A 26,332-nucleotide genomic window follows, 5' to 3' on the forward strand; every position below is an offset into this window, starting at 1 on the left:
CTTCTGACCACAGTGAGAGGAGGTAACAGAACACTATGAAGGAGTTTTAGTAACACTTAAGGGTTCCAAATGAAAGCAATCCGTGTGTAGATGTTTTATTTTTCATTAGCAACAAAATGTTCTCACTCTGACAACGTCCGAGGTGGGAAGGCCTGGGAAAGGACTGTTGGCAAGGAAAGCTGCGAGGGCATCCCTGCAGAGGGCAGAAACTCAGCCTCTGGGGACAGGATGGGTGTTGACAGAAGCAGTAGATAGATCCTGTGGGAATCCATTGCTGGGGTCCTGATGGGAATCAGGACATTTCCTGATGGGAATCCAGTTTGTGGAGCCTGTGGCACACACGGACCTTGGCCCTGCTCCGAGATGCCTTTTGGAAGTGAGATTTTCCCTGAGAAGTGTCACTGGCAGTGGGTGTTGGTGACAGCAGGTGGATGCTGTAGTTGAGTGTTGCAAGCCCACGAGTGAGGGCACGGTGGAACAACCCCAGAGCCACACAGAACCAGAGCAAACCCCCAGCGAAGGCCGGGGAGGTTCTCACATCCAAATTCTGTGTGCTCGACTTTGTCCCACCGTGATCTCAGCCCCGGGGCCGGTGCCAGCTGTGCAGCTCCTGTCTGGGCTGTGCTGGGGTGGCTCCAGCTGCCTCCTGTCACCTCACTGTCCCCAGAGACATCAGTGACACCCCAGAGGAGCCGTGTCCCTCCCTGCCCTGTCCGTTCCTCTGTCAGCCTCTCCCGCCCAGCTGCTGGTTTGCCCCAGCTGGGCCCTGTGTCTCATCTGCTGTAGGTGTCCTGCCTACCTCAAGAGGAAACCATGGGATCCTGGAGTGGTGTGCTCACCCTCTGGTCAGTTTTCCATGAGCACTAGCGCACACTCACACTCACACACTCACACACACACTGGAATGTATATTCTCCTCCCCCCCCAGCCCCCAAATAACCTCTTGACCTGATCCTTGCTGTAGCCACCACCAACTCCTCTTGCAAATTGGATGCTGCTTTAAATGTGAAAACAAATGTTCAAGAAGCTATAAAACCTGAATGAAAGCTAAAGCTGAATTTATAAAGCCTTGTTGCATATGAGCCAAAAGTGCAAAAAGCTCTATATAATGAACTAACCTGCCACTCATATAAATATAAATATATATAAATATATTAAAATCAGACTGTTCTACAAGATTGTGTATTTGTATTTTTGTGTACGTACAATTTTCTGCTAAGCAGAAGGAGGATGTAGTATAGGATGATGTGAGAAGAGATTTTGTTTAATCATATTTCTTTGTTACTTATTTTTGTTAACATCCAGATGCCTGTCTTTGTCTTATGTGTATGACACTGTTCCAAAGGTGCAGTATCCCTCTCCTGCTGTGTGTCCGACCTCCTTCCTCCACAGGGAACAAGTCAGGTGATGCCCTTCATCATCATCATCCTCCTCATCATCGTCATCCCCTTCAGATCCACCCTGGTCTTGATCTTAAGAGCTGCTTGTTCAGCTGAAAGATGAGATGTTTCATTTCCCAGCTCCTTGTGGTGAAGTTGAATATTCATGTTCTGGTTGACTCCTCTGCATGTAGTTGTTCCCTAAAAACGTTTCCATGGTCTGCTGCTGCTCCTCAGCCTGACATTTTGGGGGAAAAGAATTGGGTTGGATAGGTTGGGAGGGAGGATGAGCAGATCCTTGTGGTGGGAAGTTGCTTGTGGAGAAGAAAGTGCCGGGGTGGTTCCGGGGGTGAACCTCAGTCACACCCCACAGGGGATGGAGGAAGCACCTCGTGCTCCCCAGGCTGGCTGCTCTTGGGGGCTTGGCTGTCAGGAAGGATGGGGAGGTGATGGGTTCTAACTCTCCCTGTGCCCCCTCAGGAACATCCACCCCCGCACCCTGGTGGATCTGGGGCACTTTGGCTCTCTGCTTTGGGAAGGTTGGAGCAGCTTTGAGAAGGGTCCATCTGTTCATGCCAGATGCCCTTGCAGTGAAGGCACTGAGTGCTGAGAAGAGCATTCCAAACTCCTCTCCCAGTCACTGCCCTCATCTCCAAGGTGCTGATGGCTCCCCTTGAGGAGCAAAGGAACAGTGTAGGAAGCTGGTGTGCTTGGGAATTGTTATTTATCCATCACAGAGAACTCTCCAGGGAAACAAAGAGCCAGAGGAGACTGGATAGAACAGGATGTAGTGGATTAACTGAGGGGAGGCTTGGGGCAGGAGATGATGGAAGTTCACCTTCAGTCCCACCACTTGAGGAAACTGGTCCAGCCTCCATCCCAAATGCAGGTGAGGGTCAACATCCATCACACCTTCTCCCGGCAGCAGCTGCTGTGAAAATGAACCATCAACCTCTCCCCTTGTGCCCTTTTGGGGTTTTTTTTTTCAGTTTACTCCCTGTCTTTGTCAGAGCTGACCCGCGGCCGGGGGAGAGCGATACTGCACCTTTCTACGTAGGGCTCATATTTATAACAATGTGTAATGACTGTAGCAAAAGTCCTTGTTTCTGTATGTGAATGGACAGAGAAACAAGTGCTCTATTGTATTGATTAAAATAGTTCAAATGAGTCCTGTATCATTGTATCTCCTATTCTGGATTAGTGCCTTTTGGACAGTAGACTGTTCTGTAATTAAAATGTAGTATAACTGCTTTTTTGTACAGTTTTGTTTTAATAAAACTTTTTTTTAATTTGTGTTTATTTTAGTATTGTACCTATTAGAAAATAAAAACGTATAACTCAACACTGACCCTGTTCTTCTGTCATCCTTTTTGTGCAGGGCTTGTCTGAGACCTAAAATGTGTCCTGAGAAGAAAGCAAATATAAAAAATTTGGATTTGTTTGGGAAAAAGTTAATTCTTTGTGTACTCCCCCTTTGGAAGGGGTGAAGGTGGTGGGGTGGTGGATTTGAAGCAGTGGAATCACTTGGAATGTGAGCCATGGGCTGACTCCAGGCACCTTTTGGGGCTCTTTGCACTCAGAGCAGATGTTGGGAGTGGAGTTTTCCCTCCTCTGGCTGGGGCTGTGTTTGTCCCAGGTACAAGTGCTGGTCATCCAGAGGTGTTGTGTCCTTGGGGATGGTGCCCTTCCCTCTGGGAGCCTCCCCCACCAGGCTCCTGCAGCCTCAGGAAGGGCCCTGGGAGTCCCATCCCAGCCATGAATTCTCCTGCTCGAGCAGCTGAAGGTCTGGAGGGAGCAGAGCTTGGCTGATCAAAGCAGAAGATGTCGAATCCTCGAGTGCAGGGGGGACTTTGAGGAGCCCCAGGCAGGAGGGGGCTGTGGCTGCCCTTTGCTCCTGGCCTGGCTGGGCTGAGCAGCCTGGGGGGGCTCTCAGAGAGGGGTTGTGGGGTGGGTGGGTGGGGAAAAGCTTCCTCAGAATGGGAAGAAACTCCTGCAGGAGCTGTGGAAGCTGAACCAGGTGGCAGAGAAGACACAAAGTCACAGGAATTGATTTATTCTGTGAAATGGTGCCCGGGTCCTGCCACCCTGGTTAAAATCAGCATGTGCAGCTGTAGTTGGGGGGTTTGCTCAGGATGGACACCCCAAAACAGGGAGGAAGGCAGCTCTGGAGGGGTGCAGGTGATTAATAATGAACTTCAGGGGTGGAAACACTTTTCAAACTGCTCCTCGTGCCTCTCAGCCATCAAAGAGGGAGATAAAATTTATCTTAACCCTCCCCATCATCAGCTGCCAGAACTGCTGTGTTTGCAGAGGGAATTTTCTGGAGGGAGGAGGCTGGGGATCATGGAATCCCAGAATGGTTTTGGATGAAAGGGACCTCAAAGCTCATCCAGCCCCACCCCTTGCCATGGGCAGGGACACCTTCACTACCCAGGCTGCTCCAAGTTCTATCCAATCTGGCCTTGGACACTTCCAGGGATGGGAAAAACACTTCTAGGGGTGTTTGTTGCAACACCTGGGATGCTGGATGAAGCCCACTCCCTCCTTCACAACTGAAAACCAGGAACACAGAAAAGCTCCATTAGATGTTTTAAAAAACACAAGAGGAATAAATCCACGCTGGAGGTCTGTGCTTTGCAAAGAAGCTGCACTTCCAGCCCTTTGTGCCTGCTTTGGTGGGAAACCAGATTGATCAGGGAAAAAACCAATAATTTCTCAGAGGTTGGTGTCCAAAGGTGAGCAAAACCTCCTTGGAAATGTGCCCAGCTCGTGGCAGGGCAGCTCCTCTCTCCACTCGGGGTGAAGCCCAGGAGCTGCTGCCTCCCATGGCAAAAAGTGTTTGAAGCCAAGCAAGGCCGATGGAAGCGGCGTTAATTTGAAGGGAAACGGGGAAAAAGGTGTTCTTTGTTAGTTTTGGAGGGTTTTAAAAACTATTTTCCTGCTCTTTTTGATGGAAGCCTTTTCAAGCCAGCTTTGGCTGCAGAACAGAACGTGGCAGCGTGGGGAAGGTGCCACAGCCACCTTCCGGGAAGAGCGAGGTTTGAACAAAGTGATGCCGCTTCAAACAGCTCCTGTGTTTCAGCCAAAGAGGGTTTTTTTTTCTTTCAGAAGGTAAAACATAAAAGGGAAGTGGCTTTAAAGAAAAAAAAAAAGCTGTTTTCGTGTGCTGATTGTAAGACAGTGCTGATAAAAATATCCTTTGCTCGCTGAGTTTCAGCGGGGATGGGGGGGGGGGGATCAACGCAGTGTTTGTTGCTTGAGAAAAAAGCCAAGATAAACTGAAAAGCTACACAAAGTAATCCCAGTCAAACCCTGCCTGTTGTTTCCAACATGAAGCTGCATCTGGGAGAGAAATGGTACCAAAGAGAAAGGAAATGATGTGGCCCAGGCAGGGGGTTTCAAGGACATCATGAAATGTTGAGGAGGGGGTCTCATCACCCCAAGGCCTTGGCAGGGCTGGTTGTGGCAACCTGGAGCAAGGCAGAAAAGTCCTTGGGATCCTCATCCCACTGTGAGTATTATGGAAAAAAATCTTCCCCAAAAGAGTGGGGAAGAAGCACTGCCACAGCTGCCCAGGGAATTCTGGAATCACCATCCCTGGAGAGATTTAAAAACCATGTGGATGTGGCACTTGGGGACATTGGTCAGTGGTGGCCTTGGCAGTGCTGGGGAACCACTGGAATCAATTTTGGAAGCTCTTCCAACCTAAACTATTCCCATTCTAAACATTTTGGTGCCACTAACTGGAACAAGGAAGCACCGACATCCCAGCTCTAAAGAAGACGTTTATTCAGGTCCTGCAGGCGGCTTCGCACGTATGATACAATATTACACTCATTTAGTATGGTACAGAAATAATTAAAAACTTTACAGCTCATTACAAAGTCTCTTTGGATTTCAGCTCATTTAAAGTACACAGAGCCCCTGCAGTGTCTGACCCTGGCAGGGCCACACGAGCTGGGACCGGCTCCCAGGGAACCCAACGGGATCACGGCTTGGGAACGGTGGAGAGGGCAGAAACCAAAGATGGACATGGGAGATGGAGGAACAAGACACTTGACTGTGACCCCACTCGAGGTGTTGTGAAGTGTGACCAGCCCACACCGTTCTTCACCACCTCATTCCCTAAAATCCAGGCACCCCGAGGCCGCCCAGCCCCTGCTGGCCCCGGGATAAGGCACCGGGAAAACGAAATGTTGTGCAAAGAACCGGAGGAACCGGCGGTGGGACAACGGGAGCATCGCCACGGACAGGGCTGGACAGCACCCAGCCCCAGCTCAGGTGGGGTTCCATCACTGTGGGGAGCAATGAGAGGGTTCTGCCTTTGTAGGAGATGGTGCTGGATATTCCACCCCGGCCACGGACAAACCCCTCTGTTCAAGGGCCCGGCGGTGTCACCACACAGAATTGACTTCTGTTCCTTTTCCTCAACTCAACAACATCATGGAACAGCAAAGGGCCAAAACCTCGGGGTGAACGGGCTTGATTTTGGACATGGAGATCAAAACACCTCAAGAGCTGAACCTAACACAGGAAAAAGGCCTGGCTTGGCTTGAGAAAACCCCAAAAGGTCTCTCTGAGCAGCCTCCTCTTGGCTGGCTTGGTGCCACAGACACCCCGTGGGGAGGAGGGACCCCCAGCCCTGCAAACACAGCGGGGGAATGGAGCCTTTCCAACCCACCATTTCCCAAGAATCTGAGACCCACCCACAATTCAGGGACAGAGCCAGCAGGACTGAACCCCCGAGAGACACCAGAGGAGATGAGACACTCCATACAAATGACACTCTCCTGCATTAAATATTCTTATTCCCTGTATAAAGTGCATGAAAATCTTGGAAAAATCTGCATAGCTATTCACACACCAGCCTCAGTGCTGGGCGGTTCCAGTTAAGAGCACCTCCTCCTTTAGGCTGAGAGTAGAGCTTTTCTAAAATTATCAGTAAAAAATAGATATTATTACCTCCATGATGATTTTCACCTCTTTTCTGGTTAGCAGGCTGAACTGGGGCGAAGTAACAGATGGCTTTGAGTAGAGGTATGTGCACTCACTGTGCCAAAAATCTAAAAAACACCTTCAGGTAAAACTTCATGTGCCCAGGAAAGCTGTGAGGGAGCAGGAGAGAGTCAGGGAATCCTCCAGGAACACCCTCATGGCCAAATTTGATGTTTTTGGCTTTCTGGAGCTCGTGCTGCATCAGGGTGATTTTAGGGTGCAATCTGAGGAGAGGTTTTGTTTCCAAAGTCAGAGGAAATGGTGAAAACCAGGAGAGCTCTGAGCAAGGTCCTCCCTCCACGAAGGCACCGCGGGCTCCTCCTGCCAGTGGATTCCTGAAATCACCCCAGCCCTACTGAACAGATTTGCTTCCAGGAGCAGTTATCCCAGAAGAGGGATATCCCATAGTTATCCCAGCAAGGGTGGGCTGCTCAAAGCACCTTTCACACCCCTCTCTGTGGTTCTGCAGCACAACTGAGGGTGGGAGGAGAGGGAATCCAGCCCGGATCAGTCGGATCAGCCTCTGGCCAACGTGTCCCAGGTGTGCAAACACCAAACCACAGCCAGGGCTGGAGCCCAAACAGCCCAGAGGAATTTACAACCAGCAGCAGAAACAGGGAACCACCAACCCAGCTCCTTCTGCTCCTCCCCTTCTCTCCTGCAGCCTGGACAACTTTCCATGGAGAAATCCGGGATTCCCAGAGAGCACCACAAGAAAAGAGGCTTCAAAAGGACTTGGAGGTTCCTCCCTTTGCATCTCCCCCAAAGGGGCCACAGAGCAAACATGGAGGAGTTTTAAAGACATCCCTAAATCTGAGTATCTGAAATGCTGAGACTAAAAACACACTCTAAAAACTCTGGGGAGGGGCTGCTTCACATCAGCTTCTTCCGGCAGCACATCAGAACAAAGTGCAATTAAAAACACGGTCAGGGTGGAGTTCAGGGAACCAACAAGGCAGTGTAAGAGGCATCAAATTAATTAGTGGGTGGTCTTTCATTGGCAAGACTCCTCAGACCCCAAAACGAAGAGTTGCACTGTATGGGCTGTGTTCATAACACCGGTTTTAATTTTAAAACCCGGGATTTCAGCATCGGAATTCCTTACTACCAAATTCCTCCCCCATCGTGGCTTGGATGGACAGGAGCTTCGTGCAAAGGGAAAAAGAGGGAGAACTGTACACTAAAAATATCTTTAAAAAGCTGCTCTGTACATTTTATATTAAGATTTCTTGAGGAAAATTTAGGAAACACTGAAACTACTTACACCAAGCTGGAAGGATACACAACCCCTGGCAGTTCTACGCAGGCTGCATCGGAACCCAGCCCGCTTATTTCTGCTACAGATTAGTTTCTATTTTAATTTTATTCCTTCTGCATAAATGATATTAATTACAGTAAATCAGCATAATTATCTCCTTCACTAAGCATCCCTATCTCCTTTGATACCAATGGAGCTTTCCCTTGGACCTCGGAACCAGATGTTTTAAGGCACTTGGATACCCACGGGCAGCGACTGGAGAGATATTAAAGTTTAATCATTAATTTAGCATCCTAAATAGTCCCCACGTAGCTAAAACATCTATTGCTCAGGCTGTCCAATCCCCCCGTGATGACTAAACAAGATATAAACAGCTCAGGATAGAAAAATCTGTGGCTTTTCAGGATTTGATAGGAAAACAAGCGTTGGCCGACCCGTGCGTGGACACACGGACAGGGATACATCCCCTGTGCCACAGGCAGCTAAAAACCAGCCACAAATGAAATCAAGTTTGATAAAAGCCAGCCCAAACCTCGCCCTTTCCAAGAGAGAGGCTGGTTCTGGGGATGACAGAGGCACCTCCTCTTTGGATTGGCGCTCGGGATGGTGCTGGGAGAGCTCCTCTGTGGGGGATGATTGTAAAGCGCAAACATTTCATGTTTTAAAAGAATAAATAAAAATAAATAGACTGGATTGATCCTGTTCTGAGGACAGAGACACCCTGCTTGGCAAAATTCTGAGTGTCTCCAAAGGCTGGGTGGGAACAGGGAAGCACTTCAGTGCTGACACCTCTGCAAAAATCCTCTTGGCCCACAGGGAGGAGGAACCAAGGAGAAGGTCCTGCCACTCTGGGGCAAGTGAGAGAGGGGATCCTGTCACGGTGAGAGCAAACATTAAATGGATCTAAAATCAAAAATAGGACAGAGCTGGCCATGGGCTTTCTCCCATTCCCAACAAACCAGCGGGGAAGACCACACTGCTTTCCACAGGAGAGTGGGACAGCGGGGCAGTGATCCAAACAGGCACTGGTCCCAGCCACATAACCCAAGGGCTGCTGCTTCTTTAAATAAAGGGACTTCAGGGGTTCTTTATCTCCAAACAAAGTTCTACTTTCACTCTTCTGCCCGTCTGGAATCATTCCCACCTTGCGCTTTCACGGCGGATTACACGATACTGACACAGCTCTTAGGGAATCACAACAGAGCTGTTACTGTGGGGAGGTTCTTCAGGAACTGCCCTGCACTTCCAGGGAAGCACTGCTGCCTGGGGAGGATTTTGTGGCTGTTGGGAATCTGTGGTTTGACCAATTTTCCTCTGAATGAGGAAGAGAAGGAGCTCGTTACACCCACCCAGCGCCGCGCGCCGGCCCCGGCTGCCGTCGGTTGCCCCCGGAGGCCTCAGGATTTGGGACAGGAAACAAAGGATCCAGCACCATGACGAGGCAAAGAATTATCATGTCAATCACCCAGAGCAGAGAGAACAAACCCTTCATTAGTGTTTGCCACCAACTGGAAGTTGGGACGGTTGGTTTCGCTTCCCGAAGCCACCGGCTCCCCCGGCCGCATCCCAGGGCGTTCGCTGGGCTGGGATCTCTCAGTTGGCCCAGGATTTCCTGTTCTCTGCGTTCTTCTGGCTCTTCTCCAGTCTCAGCGTGGATCCTCCTTCTGCCTTGGCCAGGGCTGTGAGGGAGGCCAGGTTGGAGGCCGACCCGGAGAAGTTCCCGCTCCTCCTGTTCTCGGCTCCCTGCAGCCTCAGGCCGGAGCTGCGGCGCCGCGCGGGGCCCGTGGCCCTCCTGACCCTGCCCGGCTTCACCAGCAATCCATAGCCTGGGTTACACCTGAAGTACTGCTTCCCCCCGATGGAGCCGTCGTTCTTGCCTGGGATGAGAGAATCAGGGAGTCACAGAGGGCTCTGGGATGGGTTAAATCCCATCCCGCTCCAACCCGGCACCTTCCGCCGTGCCAGGGTGCTCCCAGACCCGTCCAGCCTGGTCTTGGACACTTCCAGGGATCCAGGGGCAGCCACAGATTCTCTGGGCCACCCTCACAGGGAAGGATTTTTTTCCTACAAATGGGTTTTATTCTGTGTGAATCGGGGATACTCCACCCAGAAAAGGAGGCAAGGAGAAAGGGCTGAGAGGGAGAATAACTGGTCCCTAAAAATGCACCATGGAGGTAAAACTTCCCTGCTGAGCCCCAGCAAGTGACTCTGAACGGGACACTCTGCCTTGTCCTTCCTTCCCCACTTGCTCTACAATTTTTCCAAAAGTATTAAATAATCACTTCCATTACCAAAGTCCAAGGAAGGAAGGAAAAACAGACATTTAATAGAGCTTTTGGCTTTCTGATGTTTGAAGCTGAGGATTATCACTCCTGCCAGATCGTAAATCCTCCACAGAACAGGAAGGATAATTTCTCCACACTGGTGCTGTTGAGATCTTTCTATTTCTCATTTTAGATCATTTAAAATTCTCAGGGGAGCTGTTCAAGGATTGCTCCCATCCATAAAGGGGAGGTGGAAAGATCCAAAAGCTCTTTAAATGACATGAAGTCACACCTTTGCCTTTTTGGGTGTTTCCTTCCACCTTCCACCATCAGCACGTTGGGTCCAATGTACCCTCACGTGGCCAGGACTTGGATTTCCATGTCCCTGGAGTTCTATCCCTGTTTGCAGGGTGACAAAGACACCACTCTGTGACCAGCTTCCCCAAGTGAAGCTCCAGATGTGCTCCAATAAATCAGGGTCTTATCCCTTGTGGAAACACAAGAGGGTGAAAAAGAACTTCCAGCAGCTGAGTCCTCACAGGTCAAAAATCTCCTGACTTTTCCATGGAAGCTGCTGCTTACTGGGATGTTACAGCATCAGCACTGGAGCAGCCTGACAGAGGGAAGGTGACCTTCCAAAACTGAAATGAATCTGTAAATATATATTTTTTTAATTTTTTTTTTAATGAGGCACAAACCCAGGACTGAGGAACCACTACAGCTTGCAAAAAGATCAAGAGCTCCAGTTTGCTTTCCAGGATGGAAAACTCCAGAGATTTTTCTGAAAGCAGCTGGGAAGTCACTGCCCAGTTGAGTTTTGATGAGGACATGGCAGGCACAGGGAGATTTGGGAGCTCTGGATCCTGGACATGTTCTGCTGGATGATCTGCTCCAACCCCAAATGTGCAGCTGGGAGGAGCATGGGCTCCCTGGGATGTGCTGATTCACCACCCAGCCTGGGAATGCTGCACTGGCTGAAAGGACTGGAATAAGGAGTTCTTCATGCTCTGGGTAACCTAAATTCTCTCACTGTCACTGCACCTCTCCTGAATTTTCCACTGGCACTCCCTGCCTTCCCCCAGTCCTGCCTGCTCCTGGGGAGGAAAGGGGTTGGGAAGCCTGGAGTCCATCAGGGATCAATCCCAGCCATCATCTTCCTCTCCTCTTGTGCTGGAGACACCCCATTCCCACAGCAACAGCAGCAGCCTCCCCAGGAACTGCACCCTTTTTTTTCCAAAAAAATCCTGGAAACCCTAAATTCTAGGAGTTCCACAGGTCAGAGTCAGGCAGGGATGACAAATGAGATGATGAAAGAAACCTCAAATTATCTGTATGACCTGGTGGTCAGGGGATGATTATTTCCTACTGCTTGTCACATATACAGGGCTGTGTATGTATATATTTATGTATGTGTGTGTGTGTATATATAGTGAATATATATCTATAGTGTGTATATATATACACACTATATATATATATATATATATACACAGACAGAAATAGTCTTTTGCAATTTTAAAGCTTACTTTAAAATAAAATCCTATTACCTCTTAATACCTATTAAGAGACTTTGCAACTCATTTAGCCTGAATGTCCCTTTGAGCTAAATCCCCCAACTCCTGTTGTGCTTTGAACACCTTTATCCTCACAGCAGAAGCCCAGAAGAGAATCCTATGGACACCAGGCCTGTCTCCTGCAGCTACTGCTTACCAAGCTGCATGGAAAAGGAATCCTGATTCCTACTTCCAGTGTGAGAAGCCCAAGAAATGACTGAAGAGGGACAGGCAGGGATCACAGAATGGTTTGGGTTGGGATCTCAGAGGTGCTGGGAGTGAGAGAAGGTTTGGAAAAAGATGACAGCAGGGAAGACCTTTCATACTTCCCTTTTTAAAATGCCTCCTGCAATGGCCAATAAACCCCCCAGTGGGTGATAAACCCCCCAAAAAGCAGCTTTAGGATGTCTGCCAGCTGCTTCCCACCTGACCCAGGGGATGTTTTACCTGAAGGCAAATCCAGCTCCACACCAACCCACGTTCCTTCCTGGAAGTCTGTGGGCCCGATGTACCGAACTATGCCCGTCTTATTGGTGCCAACTGTGACATATTCTCCCTCTTTCAGCCACTCAGGGATTTCATTGGCGTCTTCAGAGTCAGAAATCACCTCCAGTTTTTCCTCTGCTGTCTCTGACCCGTTGTGGTTCAGTCCACGGGCACTGGAGGTGCTCTTTTCTCCTTCCTGCTGCTCTTCTGTGCCCAGGGAACTCGTGGGGTCTGATCCCAGCATGCTGGTGAAGGATCTCAGCTCTGATGTTTTCACCTTCTGGATTTTGAAGGGGGAGGCTGCAGCGCTGGGCTGGTCAGGATGAGCTTTGGGAAACCCCAGTTCTGACGCCCCAGTGGATGTTTCCTTTCTCCTGGCTGGTCCTGCTGACTCCACTGATTGTTTGGATATTGACTCCTTTGGAGTGGAGGTAGAGAGAAGAGGTTTTGCATCAGTGGCTGCAGGGGCATCGTTCCCCTGCTGGCTGGGACAAGGAGAAGTGCAAGACTTCCCATTCACTTCAGGGCTGTCCCTGGGCCTGGGGGGAGCACTTGGAAGGCTGAAGGTGGGGGGATTCTCCCTCTTGGTGGCCAGAGAGCTCTCAGGAGCCCTGTCCTGCCCATCAGAAGGGACCTGAGCCCCTGCAGGAGCAGGGGAGTCGCTCCCTGCAGGCGTTGGACCTCCCGGCTGAGCCGCAGCCTCGCTTCCCGCTGCCAGGGCCTCGGAGAGGGTGGCTGTGGAGACACTGTGGGAAAAATACCCACTGGAGGCTTCACTCAGGGGGCTTGGAGGTCCTTCCTGGCAGTCCTGGGCCTGGGTGTCCCCTGTGGGCTGCTGCAAAGGCACTTTGGGTGTCTTCTCCAGACTCTTGTCCGCCTCGGGCGTCTGCGCCGCCGTTTCCAGCGGCTGCTTCGCTGCTTCCTCTTGGTTCATCTGGAACACAGGGGCAGAGGGGCTGTGTCATCCAAAATATCTGGGCTAAAAGCACAGATCCCAGACCTCTGGCAAGCACCAAGGCTTTGAGCTTATCTAAATCCCTGTGTAGCTGCCATCTCCAGAAGATGGAAGCTGATCCCGAGTCAGCCCTGCCAGCGCGGAAGGATTGTCAGCTCACTCCTCCCATTAATAAGGGAAGTGTCAACCCCAAGAAATACACTCCCCAATATTTACTGAAGAATTATTTATATTACAGGAGTGGTCATTTGCTGTTTGAACAGCAGGATTTATATGGAATGGGAACCAGCCATGGTCCATAAGTCTCTCACAGTTATTTGGCTTAACTCTCCGGGTGGATAAATCATCCCCCTGCACCTAAACTGTCATTTCTGTGCCCATTTCCAAATGCCATTCCCACCTCAGAGCCACCAGCACCTTGCACTTCCAGAGGATGAAATTAACTGCACCTCATGAGATTAACAGCCCATTTCAGTGATGTATTTCTTGGCTGTAAAGTTTACTAAATCTGATAGATCAATATCTTTTGCCAGCACATGTACTCTAAAAGATTAGGATGTCTCTAAATCTCTTTGGGAAGGAGGGAGGGGGGAGAGTGCTAATAGGAAGGGGGGTGGAAAAAGAGGTTGGAGAAGGGCAGATTTGAACAAATCCTGTCTCAGATGAAGATCTTTGTTTATTATTCACAATTTTGTGATTTGTCCCATATAGTAGTTGAGTGTCCCAAACTACAGGATTTTCGGCTTATTCCCAAAATGCCTTTTCCACTGGAAATTTAAGCAGCATTTGAAGAAAGAGGGATTTAACTGGATTACTAGAATTTCAAAACCAAAGGTTTGCTAAGTAAAATGTAATACCAAAAAAAAGAAAAAAAAAAAGTGGTTTTTTTTTTAATATTCCAGCAGATTAAAAACATATTGTTCACTTTCTATGGCTAGGGTAGTGTCCATGTGGACTCAGGAGCTTTGCTCTCTCTCTGGATTTTCCCTTTGGATAACACAGAGTTTTCTAAGACAATAAAAGCACAGTGGGAGGAAGCTGATGTGCTGCTCAGGAGACTGAAGTTCTGCTGAAAAGTGGGAGATCACAGGCACTATTTTCTCTCCAGCTTAGCAAGAGTTTTTCCATGATATCGTGGCAAAAATGGAGAATTAAGCTCCACACTTAGAATAGCCACATCCTGCTTATAGACACTGTCAGAGCCTAGAAATTTTCCTTTTAAAGCAGCAAACCAGCTAAATTTCAGCTAATTATCTGCTAATGCTTTCAAATATCAAAGTGTAACCAGGAATAGGAGAGGAGGCTTTACCAGGACCTGAAACACCCAGCAGAATTTCACTGTCTCACAGCGAGGCAGCAGCACAAATGCAACAGGTTTTAAACAGCTGAAGCTTTGGCCACCTCTGGCAGGTGAATATAAAAATTTTATCCTCACATCTTGGGGTGTGCTCACCTGTTTTATCCTTGCAGCACTGGCCTCCAGACTGGCTGACTGAACCATAATTCGTGGGACAGCCTGGGGGGAGGGAAATGAAGAGAATCACTCAATGAAAGGATTGAGTATTGGCAAACTGGTAAATGTTCAAGCTTGCATTTGAAATTTTGGGATCCTAAGCAAAGCTTTGTCATGAAAGGATGGAAAACTAAACCAGACTTTCAGTACTTGAAATGGAGTTTGTCAAAAAAAGAGGGAGAGAGGCTTTTGACGCAGGCAGAGGGGATGGTTTCAAGCTAAAAAAGATTTAGGTTAGATATTAGGATGGAATTCTTCCCTGTGAGGGAAGAAACTGTGGGTGCCCCTGGATCCTTGGAAGTGTTCAGAAACCACCTGGATGTGGCACTTGAGGACATGGACTGCTCCTGACCATGGGGGTGGTGCTGGACTTGATCTTCAAGGTTTTTTCCAACTTCAGGGATCTGTGGTTTGATCTCCAGAACTCTTTCTCCTTTTCCAGTCTCTAAATTCAGTTTGGATCTGAGCATTCTTGGCTTGAACACAAAAGGAAGGCAGAATCCAGGCCTGTGCATCCCCTTTGCCAGGAGGACATTCCTCCTGGCACTGACAATAAATGGCCCTCACTTGCTCCACATTCAGGTTTTTATGTTGCAGATTTGAAATAATCCCTCTCCTGAGAGCAGAGCAGCACATTGTGACACCTGATATAAATCTGAGGTTATGCTGCTGGCTTGGGCTGTCACACAGCAGGGCAAGGAGCCACCAGAGCAGTGGAGAACCTCAGGAAAGGGAAGCATGAAGAGAAGGAGAGAGGAGAAAAAGGCAGGAAAATCTCTTTAGCACTGTTAAATAATGCACTGCAAGGGCAGATTCAGGCTCTGGGGGCAGAGTTCCTTAAGGGAGACACATTACACAATTTGGGAGCTGCCTGCTTTTATTATTAATTTTTTTTTTCCAAGGATTCCTTCTGTACAAACACACAGGCAGTGCTCAGCTCCCAGACAAGTGATTCCCAGAACTCAGCACTGAAATCTTCCAGCTGAAGAGTGGGGAACCTTCTCTTGCATCCCTTCTAAGGCCCAGCAAAGCAGGATTGGGAATGATCTTACCTCCAGAGGAATAAACAGGGGAGAGAAGAACAGCTTTTATTTATACAGAGATTGGGCCAGGCTAAAAAACCAACATGGTTCAAGGTAGAAAATAAAAAGACAAAAAATGGACAAAACCTCAAGAGGGTCACCAAATAAAATTTTTAAAGACATTAAAGCTCCAGTTCAATAAAAGGAAGCAGGAGAGGAGGGGTTTTGGCTTGTTCCTAAACCTGCTAAATGAAAATTCACCACTGGAGCAAGGTTCAGAGCAAACTGGCTCTGTTTTGGGTGCACAGGTTTGTGCATTTTGAGATCCTCACTGGGTCAGGACCTGGGGCTCCAGGAAAGCAGATGGAACAGAATAAACCAATGAAGAGCCCCTGTAAAGTTCAGGTTTTATAAAATTTGGTCAGCCTTATTATCCAGAGATAAGCACTCAGAATTGGAATAAGCAGAAGCATTTAAAGCAGTTAAATCAGGTCCTTTGATTCCCTTTTCTCCCTTTAAAACAAACAAACAAAATGTTTGTTTGGGATTTTTTATCTCTCAGAATAAACCAATGAAGAACCCCTGCAAAGTTCAGGTTTTATAAAATTTGGCCAGCCTTATTATCCAGAAACAAGCACTCAGAATTGGAACAGGGAGAAGCATTTAAAGCACTTAAATCAGTTCCTTTGATTCCCTTTTCTCCCTTTAAAACAAACAAATAAAATGTTTGTTTGGGTTTTTTTATCTCTCCAAAACCTCCAGTCTTACAAACTGCAAATCCACCAAAATCTAAAAATCCAGTTGGCATCACACAGCAAAAGAAAGAAAACCATCAGGCTTTAATCACTCCTCATCAAGTTCTCCTCCTGAAAGGGTGACAGATCTCCAAACTACAGAAAATTTGCCAAGCAAGGTTTAGGAAAACAGGGAGAAAAAAGGAATTCTGAGGAGGGTGCAGACAAGAAGCAGCAGGGCAGGAACCTCCTCAGAGGGCACCACACCAGACCTGTGGGATGAAATGCAGTCACATTCCTTGGGGAGGGGGCACCAAACCCTGAAAACAAAGTGCTGGGACTATCTGGGAAGACACTGCTGGATGAAAAATATTTCTGCATCCAGAGCCAAATTCTATCATTAAATGTTTGTAGGCAGTGGCTGCTAAACTTGATGTATCTATTTATCCACGAGCCTCTTACGGTGATGGATCCTGGCAGAATTTCTTCAGCCAAGCTGACAAAACACAGAGCGAGGGAGAACATGAAAGCTTTTCACTTTAAAGCATCTTTGATTGTCTTCTCCCAAGAGCTGCTGCTCTGTGCAGGGAGATGAGGAGGATATTAAAAGCTGGACATGCCCCAGGTGGGTGCACTCACACCCCAGACACCCCCCAAGGGCTGGGATGGTCCCACAATTTGGGCAGCAGGGGAGGGGGGGGTTCTGTTCTGCCCCTCTCAGGTGAGACCCCACCTGCAGAGCTGCCCCTGCCCTGGGGCCAGCAGCAGGAGGGTGTGGAGCTGCTGGACCAAGTCCAGAGGAGGGCACAGAGATGCTCCAAGGGCTGGAGCCCCTCTGGAGCCAGGCTGGGAGAGCTGGGGGTGCTCACCTGGAGAAGAGAAGGATCCAGGGAGAGCTCAGAGCCCCTTCCAGAGCCTAAAGGGGCCCCAGGAGAGCTGGAGAGGGACTGGGGACAAGGGATGGAGGGACAGGACACAGGGAATGGCTTCAAACTAAAGAAGTGGAGATTTGGGTGGGATATTGGGAAGGAATTGTTCCCTGGGAGGGTGGGGAGGCCCTGGCACAGGGTGCCCAGAGAAGCTGTGGCTGTCTCTGGATCCCTGGCAGTGTCCAAGGGCAGCTTGGACAGGGTTTGGAGCAGCCTGGGAGGGTGGAATGTGTCCCTGCCCATGGCAGAAGGGTGGAACTGGGTGAGCTTTAGGGTCCCTTGCTATCCAAACCATTCCAGGATTCCATGGTGGTTCTATCAGTCTCAGATATTTTTTTTTTTTGGACATTTTCTGCTCACTGAGAGGTCACTTTGCACACTCTCTGAGGTGACCAAAAGAGAGCCCAGCCTGCCACACTGGTGAGCTTGAAGAGGAAAAGCATCTGTGTGTCTCTGCCCAGTCACAGAGGCACCAACATTAATCCTGAATGAACATTTTTTATCCCATATATTCCACATCTGTATAATGGCCACCTCTTCAAAGAGCTCAGCAAAACACATTTGGTATTTCTGTGTCATTAACCACTTTGTGAAATGCCTCTGGCAGCAGTGACTGATGCCTTCAGTGCAAAGCCTTTGATTTGGTGTCACTTGGATGAAAATCCCTCAGCATTAACACCCAATATGCAGAAAGTTCAGTGGCATTTAAGAGAACAAATCAGGCCAGTGCAGCCAACAATTGCCCTGTGAATGCCAGGAATGGCTTAGCCAAGTTTGATTCAATCCTAAAGGGATTTGATCCCGAACTTCCACTCTTCTTTTTGCTTTCCCATCCCCAGACAGGAGTGGCTGAGCCCAAGGACCCTCCCACTGACAGTGTTATGGTCCCATCACTATTTAACAGCAGCTACTTCTGCAGCAGAACAGAGATTTCAAATCATTAAAGAGAGATTTAAATCAGTTTGGAGCACTCAGGATAAAATACTTCCATAAGGTGTGCATGGGAATGCAGGGAGAATTCCAAATTCCCAAGGACACAGCCCAAAAGAAAAGATTCCACTTTTAAAAGGTACCCCCCTTCCCCAACAATATTCCTCTTGAAAATGATTTTTAAATTGATTGCAAAGTCATTAATCACTCAAATAAAAGGTCTCCCACGTTCCACAAGGAGATCTGAAATCCAGTGCAAGTTCATTTGTTGGTGTTTTTTTTGGTGTTTGCTCATTTTCTTCTCTAAACACACTCTGTATTTAAATATTAACCCAAACAACACCCTCTTATTCCACAGTGCCTATGTGAAATGTCTCAGCCTGTAGTAAGACATCAGAATTCCCCACTTCTGGTACAATTTATACAAAATTAACCACACCATTTCCTATGCAGCTCAATTACTTTGTTTCTAGGTCCTGGCAGATGAAAAGAGTAATTCATACCCATTTTAAAGTTAGTTTACAAAGAAATTCGAATGGTTTGAAACTTCCAAAGCCAGTTTTCCACACTCATTCTCATCAAAAACTATTTGTATTTGAGGATGACAGGGAAAACCGAGCTCAGAGAGAAATCAAAACACCAACAACTGAGTCACAAGGAGCCACACGAGCTCTGCTGTGGAGCTCTGCTGACTGCAGCATCCAAATGATTTTTCACTTGAAATTCTGAAGGAAAAAGAAAGCCTTCAAGATGTTAAAGAAGGTTCTCTGAGGCCACATTATTTACATTTGATTAAGGAATGTCAGTTCTAGCAATTATACTGTGCACCAGGCCCATCCATGAAACTGTTATTTTTTTAATGGACTGCGAGAAAAGGGTTTTGTCTATTTAGAAAGCCTTTCATTAACTGCATTTCATTAGTTTTTTAAGATTAATTTCCATGTCTGCATCAGAAGGTGAAAGGGAAAGAAGTGACAGCTGTCCTCTCCATGTGGCTACACCATAAAGCAAAAATGAATTATATAGAAATTTGAAGAGTTGATCCTTTTTTTTTTTAACTTTTATTTTAAATAAATCGGTGACTCAAGATCTCTCTCTCAAGCCACGTGCTAACAAAAAGACATCTGAGCATCCAAAAAAGAGTCTTGGATAGGAAGGTGACCAAAATCCACTCCCCAAATTGGCCACAGGAATTTCCTTCTGCCACAGCAATGCCAAAAACCCAGAAACTGGAATTTTATGTGTCCATTTTTGATGTCAGCACCCAGTGATGCCCTGAAATGTGATTACACAGGCAGTTCCTGGAGAGCCACGGGGTCACAAGGGGAAAGAACAGGAATTCTGCTTGGTGCACCCTGGGAAAGCCTCAGCACGTGAATAAAAAAGAGGAGTTTCAATTCCTACATAATATAATTAAGCACAGACGGATGAAACTCTGCTTCTCCCCCCACCTGCATATTTTACACAAGGATTTTAAGCTTCTCCCCATCAGCAGGGAGGGTCAGAAGGCACCAAACCACTCTGTGGTTCTCAGCTTTTTCAAGAATAGGCTGGGAAAATAAAAAGCAATTCCAGCCATCAAGAAAGCTTTAAATTGTTGGTTCTTTTTTTTTTTTTAATTTATTTACAGACTACTAGCAATTAATTTAAAGGCACCAGATAAAGGAGAAAAGAGGCCTTTTCTAACTTTAAAGTATATAAACAGCTTCATCAGAACCCAATCTTTTAGGTACATAAACAGCTTCATCGGAAGCCATTCTGCAAGTTACATAAAGAATCCTATTATGCCAAATTAATTCAATCTAACTAATTAGAGAGCAGGAAGTTCTTTCAATTATTTTATGTGCTGTCTGAGAAACACACTTGAATACGAGAGCAGATTTCATTAATTGCGGTTCATTATTCTCCAGATTAGTTACTAAACTTGCAGCAGAAGGTCAAAGACAGCAATTTTGTTCACTGCCACCACCTTGACTGGGATGGCTCTGCCTTTTTTTTTTTGGTTGTTTTTGAAGCACAAGCAACCACTCTAAGCAAGGGGAGATCACTCTGTAAAGGTAATTTTGTGTTTGCCCACTTTAATGTTGATGTCGCTCCAAGCAATGGGCAGGGCTGAAATAAAAAAGCTGCTAAAATAATTTTTTAAGTGGAATTTTTATAATTACTGATCAGGACTGATCACCTTTTTTACCAGCACAGGATCAGAGATTTGGGACCACACTCATCTGGAATAGTCACAGTGACCTTAACTTCAGCTCCAAACCTGGAAAAAGGTTCAGTCCTGCTCCTTTGAAATTTGCTTTGCATGGAATCATGGAATATCCTCAGCTGGAAGGGACCCACCAGGATTATTGATCCAACCTTGGCCCTGCACAGACACCCCAACCATCCCACCCTGTGCACCCCTGAGAGCACTGTCCAAACCCTCCTGGAGCTCTGGCAGCCTTGGGAATGTCACCATTCCCTGGGGAGACTCTTCAGTGCCCAAACACCCCCTGGGGGAAGAACCTTTTCCCAAAATCCAACCTGAATCTCCCCCAATCTCAGCTCCCAGCCCAGGAAAGGATGACTCAGATCCTTCCATCTCCTTTGCCATTTCTATTCCTGAACCTTGCTCTCCCAAATTGTTGTTTACAGCAACAAAACTCCGGCAGTTCCCAGTTCAGGATCAGATTCCTTTGCAATTAAAGCCAAAAAAGTCCTTTAGGCTTTGCCTCCCTCTTACAGGTTTTTCTCCCACCTTGCATGTTCATTTATGTCCCCTGCACTGAAATTTCCTTCTCCCACAGCCCCTAGAGGTGCTGTTCTGTATTCCCTGAGGCTCAGAAAGATTTCAGAAAAATTATCAGAGATAAATTTTGGTGTCCCCTCCGTGGCACAGTTTCTCCAGCTCCACAGGAGTTCCTGGCTACCTGCCTGGAGTGACCCCCTGAGCCCCCCATGTCCCTCAGCCATCCATCACCACCCCCAGCTCACATCTGCCCACATCTGCATCCTCTGGCCATTAGAAAGAAGCAGCACTGGAGATTATGGGATGGGATATTGATGATCTTCAAAAGCCAGACTTGACCTCTTCATTTTTGTGCTGCACAGAAGAAGCTGGAGCTGATTCTGGGGCAATTCCTTCTGGGTTTTTTTCTTTCTTCTGTGCAACTTTCCTCAGGGTGGGATTAGGAAAAGAAAGGTTTTCTCCCCAGAGGGTGCTGGGGCACTGGAAGAGCTCCCCAGGGAATGGTGACATTCCCAAAGCTGCCAGAGCTCCAGGAGAGTTTGGACAATGCTCTCAGGGACAGGATGGGATTGTTGGGGTGCCTGTGCAGGGCCAGGGGTTGGATCCATGATCCCTGTGGATCTCTCCACCTCAGGAAATTCCATAATTCCCTGGGATTGCTGACAGCAGTGAAGAAGCCCCATTTCCCTATGGACAGAGCTGCAAGGAATTTGTAAAACCTCTCAAACCAGGGAGGTGCATTTGCAACAGAGCTGATTTGTTCCACTGCAAAACTTGAAAGTACAGAATAATTCCAACATTTCATTACATTACACAGACCCACTGGTCATGGAAACCCTGGGCTGCTCTCCAGTGCAAGCACTGAAGCATCACCTACTCCTCTTTATTTTTTTAAAAAAACAAAGCATTAATAGCACTTCCCCTCTTATTAAAAATTGTTGAGATCATGACCTGGTTGACTTTCCATAGTAATCCATAACATAAACTAAAATCTCATAAAAGTGATGTCTCTGTTGTTTAAAACTTGATTTCTAGACAAATCATCCACGACTGATCTTGAACAGGGAAGGAGTGGGAACAGGTGGTTAGACTAGAGGCAGGAAATTAGGCCTCGTTTCTCCTCTCAGCTCTCACTGATTCACTGAGGATTCAAGAAGGTGTGAAAGGCTCTCACTGCAATTGTAAGAGCACCTATTTGCATCTTTCCATACCCAAATACCTTTAAAGAAAGTCACCACCTTCATTTTAATTCTCTACAGTTCATAGATGAGGGGGTTTGTACAATTCCAGCCTCAGCACCAAGCAAAAGCTGAGATTAAAATGTAAAATGAATCCCCAATCAAGCTAAGAGTATTTTAAAACTGCCTGGTTCTTATTTGTGCTACATGTGCCAGAAATTTCTTTTAAAAATATTAAGTGTTAGTAGACTTATTTTTGCTCTATCTATTTAATATTTTGCTGTATTTCTGTTATGCCAAAACAACTTCCTGGGATGTTCTTGTAACAGCAAGTTTAGTGGTAGCAAACAAAGGACCTGGATTCATCCACAAATAAAAGGAGTTGATCAGGGATTTTAGGGTTTGTTTGGGGGAAGATATTCTTTAAAATGTTTGCCTGCATGGCAAGAGGTGAAGAAAAGTCTGAGTTAGTAAGTGATGAGCTTCCAGAACTCCAGGCAAGGGAAGAGGGTGAGAGCAGAGCCAGCATGGACAGAAAGGAATCCCAAAACCTTTCACATGAGATCTGGCTCCAAATTCATCCTCAAAACAGTTTGTTAAGCCTTCAAATTTACTCTAGAGGGAAATATTCCTACAGCCTCACAAATAAAGCAGATTATATCATTTATGATGGGATTCTCTATTTCAGCTGGTGTTTTTTTAAAGACAAAAGTGTTTTTCCAGTCAGCTTGACCGTGCCTCAACTTCTGCTCAGAGCACAGGAGCCACATCTGGAGCAGATGGGAGCTTTGCAGGCAACATCCAAAAGGCAAAAAAGGAAATCAAATGCTTCCCTGACATGTGGAAGAGATAAGAATGAACAAAAGCAACTGCCCCAGGTACACAGGGAAAGATGGTGAGAGGTGACAGGAGCTGGGGAAGAGGGGTGGGGATATGAAATAAGGAATTAAAAATAGAATTACATTTTCCTCCTGGCAATACACAAACAACACTAAGTGCCCTTCATAAATTTTACCATTGTTGCTGCGAGTGGGAGGCCCATAAATCACCCTGGGAGTGGAGCTGGCACTTGTAAAAAGCCAAGTGGGCTGAGTGTGTGTCAATAAGTTCCAGCAGCTCCACTAGCCCTGGACAGGATGGAGGGGAAATGGATCACGAGGCTTTGCTGTGCCTAAAAGCTTGGTTTGCTCTGCAACAACTTTTACAGAACATCTCTCTGCCAGCAAGCCCAGCAGCACTCACCAATATTGGATTCTGTGGGTGATTTAATGGCTCACCTGCTGTGCAAGGGGAGAGCTCTGCCTGCCCTTCTTCTCATCTCTGACAGGGAACAGGGACTTCAGCAGCTTTGGCATCTGAGGCACGAAGGACTTGACAGGATTCAGGTAGGAAGCAGCCAGGCTACCAATACCTGTTGGGAAAACAAAATATTCACACATGAAAAGAATAATTCTTTGGAGGAAGGGGGAAAAAACCCTCTATAAAAAATATTTTAAAACTTCTTTTTAGTCCAAGATGACTTCTCTGGTCACGGAATTAGCCAAGGGGAAGCATTCTCTGATTTTTAGTGACACAGGAGCTGCAGTGACTTCATCCCACATTTAGGAAGTTCCCTGAGCTGTACCTGGATTAGGGGAGTTTTGTGAGCTGAAGAAGAGCCTTACCTGGATCAGGGGAGTTTTGTGAGCTGAAGAAGAGCCTTACCTGGATCAGGGGAGTTTTGTGAGCTGAAGAAGAGCCTTACCTGGATCAGGGGAGTTTTGTGAGCTGAAGAAGAGCCTTACCTGGATCAGGGGAGTTTTGTGAGCTGAAGAAGAGCCTTACCTGGATCAGGGGAGTGGTTCTGCTGCCCAGAGCCTGGCAGGGAGGTACGAGATGGACTAATGCCTCTACTGGAGTTTGTGGCACCTTGGGACACATCTTGCTGACTCTCCCATCGACCCTAGAGGGGAAAAAAAAAGGTGTTTTTCCAAATTAGCACAACAGCAAGAGCACAGCAACCCTGACACACCCTGCACAGCCCCTCTGCAAGCTCAGAGTGCCAGAGCTGAGGAAAGACCCTTCCCCAGAGGTGTTTGAGTTGGCAGACCCAGCCCTCAGCAAAAAGGCACAGAAAAAGTTTATTTCTAGACCTCATAGCTGGAATATTTCACTCACTTGTGGTGCTGTGTTGTGGAAGCTGAGTATGTTACAACCAGGTGAAAATGATATGGTGCTGTCTGCCCAAAAATCCTGAATATTTTATGTAACTACTGAGGAGAAGTGGAAGCAGTGCCAATAAAAAGGGTGAGGACAGAGCTTGAAACAAGACAAGAAATACTAAAGGTTGGATGTTTGTGCCTGGAGTCAGAGAGAGGAGGAGTTAAACAGATCAAGAGGAAGCAACTGTGGCACTACAAAGTTTTCTGGGAAAGAGAAAGTTGGAATATCCAAGCTGTGGATAGAAAGACAAAAAAGATGAGGACAGGTTAGGGTTTTGAAGATCAAACAAGAGCCTGGTGCAGATGAGGAAGAAACAGTGACAGAGAGAAGAGCAGCTCCTTTGCCCTCCCAAGATCCTGGGGTTCTCTGGTTGGGTTTTCCCATGGATCCCACACACCATTCTGCACACCAGGGCTGATTTCTCTTGCTTTTACAAAGGTCCACTGTGGTTTTGGAACTTTCCTCTCAAACTCACAGCCAGAAACTGGCTCAGTGACAAAGCCTCTTGGCTAACAGAGAGAAACCCCAGGCCACTGTTTCACAGCAGCATGTGAGTGTCAAGAATCTGTGTCCAAATCCATTTTTTTTATTAATTCTCTCATCTTGCTAGGTAAAATAATTTATAAATTTGTCTGCAATGATTACTGCAAGTGACTGGCCAGGGTGTGGCTCTGCTGGAAGCTTCATGTGGATGCAGGACAGGGCTTGGTTTTGCTTCATCAAACTGAGTGTGCAGAGCTGGAAGGGAAACCAAAATTCCATGGGGTCATCCTGAAAACACCTGAGGGAACCACAGATGCAAAATCAAACTGCCAAAGCAGCTCCTTCTCATTTCTCTAGTTTATAGGAGACCTGAAGGCAACTCAATACCCATTTATGAGCCTATGGGTCAAAAAAGTTCAGGCTCAGACTCTTCAAGAAGTCTCAGGGTCTTGTGGGAAAGTGTTGTCCTGTTCAGGTGGCGAAATGTTCTCAGGACGAGCTTGCAAAGCTTCACCTTTCCACAATCAGGGGTTGCAAGGACAGGATGGGGCAGCCAAAAAAAAACCCCTGAAGTCTAATCCCTGATAAAAACTGAAGTCTAATCCCATTTATTTTTTTGGTGAAGAGTTTTTCTATGGTTGGTGCAAAATCTGGATTTTCCTGTACACCTGAATTTTGCTTGTGTTTTGAAACAGGAAGAGAAATACTTTCACAGTAAAAAGGTGCAGGAGTTACAAGGGACAGAAGGACCTGCTGCATCCTAGACCATAAGTTTAGTGTATTATTTCCTGGAGGAAGAGGGGAAAAATGTGCTTTTTCAAGTAGCTCCCCACTGTTGGATGCAAGGAATTAATCTGACCTTGAACATAAAAATAATGACAGGCAGCCAAACTAATCTTAACTGGAACTTGAAGTCATGAATGTTTCACAAATAATAAATAAGGCAGGATAGGAGGAATAGATTTCTCCACTGGGTTGAAGGTCACAGTGAGCAGCCCAGGGCAAGAATCATTTCCATTTGGATCTATAAGTCAGTCCCAGGGAAGCTGCTCCTGCTCTGAATAGCAAGTAACCACACTTGGGCAGAGCAGGACCTGTCCTCAGCCCTCCTGCTCCAGGCACAGCCAGTGCTGCAGCTGGGAAGACAAATCTGGGATAACTGAAGGGTGTCTGAGGTCACTGAGGCATCCTGGAAGTGAAGCTGATGGAGGCCAGGCTGGGAGCAGCAGGGGTTTGTTGGTCTGCTGCTTTTGGTGTTTAAACTCTTCTTGGAAGCTTCCTGCTCTGCCCATGCCTTAAGCCTCCAATTCCAGCATCATCTTTGACCTGCAACTCATTTCTGTCTTACACACATCCAAGAGTCATGTCTGAGGCTGGAAAAATCCCACAAAATATTTCTTTCCTGTTCCTCATCCCCAAACTCTCATTTTTAATTTTTTTTTTTTTGGCTTTCGTGTTTCTGTCAGTGCAGATTTCTCTCAGGTTGCCTCATCACGTGCAGAGATTAATAAAAACCAGAAGACTCAAACCAAATAGCACAAGGCTCAAAATAATCTTGAAATATTGGTTTTGTTGCCTCCTGGCCTAGTCTGCCATCAGCCTGGTTGATGCTGGCACTGGATTAGAAAAAAGAGCTGTGGAAGAGTGAAAAGAGTCTGAAAGCTGCATTTTTGGAGAATATAAAGCTCAATTAGTGATCCTCTTGGATCTTGAGACAGTG

At 47.1% G+C, this 26,332-nt stretch overlaps 1 protein-coding gene across 4 annotated transcripts in view; it reads right to left on the bottom strand.

Moving 5' to 3' along the window:
* Positions 1-5,177: 5,177 nt before the first annotated feature.
* The window catches only part of KIF13B (kinesin family member 13B), a 121,843-nt gene continuing 100,688 nt past the window's right edge, over positions 5,178-26,332 (bottom strand). For 3 of the 4 annotated variants that reach the window (XM_084203598.1, XM_084203597.1, XM_084203600.1), the window contains 5 exons: positions 23,752-23,869; positions 23,205-23,338; positions 14,344-14,406; positions 11,897-12,869; positions 5,178-9,509 (listed from right to left, as the gene is read on the bottom strand). In XM_084203598.1, the coding sequence (XP_084059724.1) occupies positions 9,226-9,509; positions 11,897-12,869; positions 14,344-14,406; positions 23,205-23,338; positions 23,752-23,869 (1,572 nt within the window). In that variant the 3' untranslated portion in view covers positions 5,178-9,225. The remainder of the gene's footprint in view (positions 9,510-11,896; positions 12,870-14,343; positions 14,407-23,204; positions 23,339-23,751; positions 23,870-26,332) is intronic. The other variant, XM_084203599.1, reaches the window with a different exon arrangement.

Source organism: Fringilla coelebs (genome assembly GCF_963513975.1).
Source record: "Fringilla coelebs genome assembly, chromosome: 3".
Lineage (NCBI taxonomy): Eukaryota > Metazoa > Chordata > Aves > Passeriformes > Fringillidae > Fringilla > Fringilla coelebs.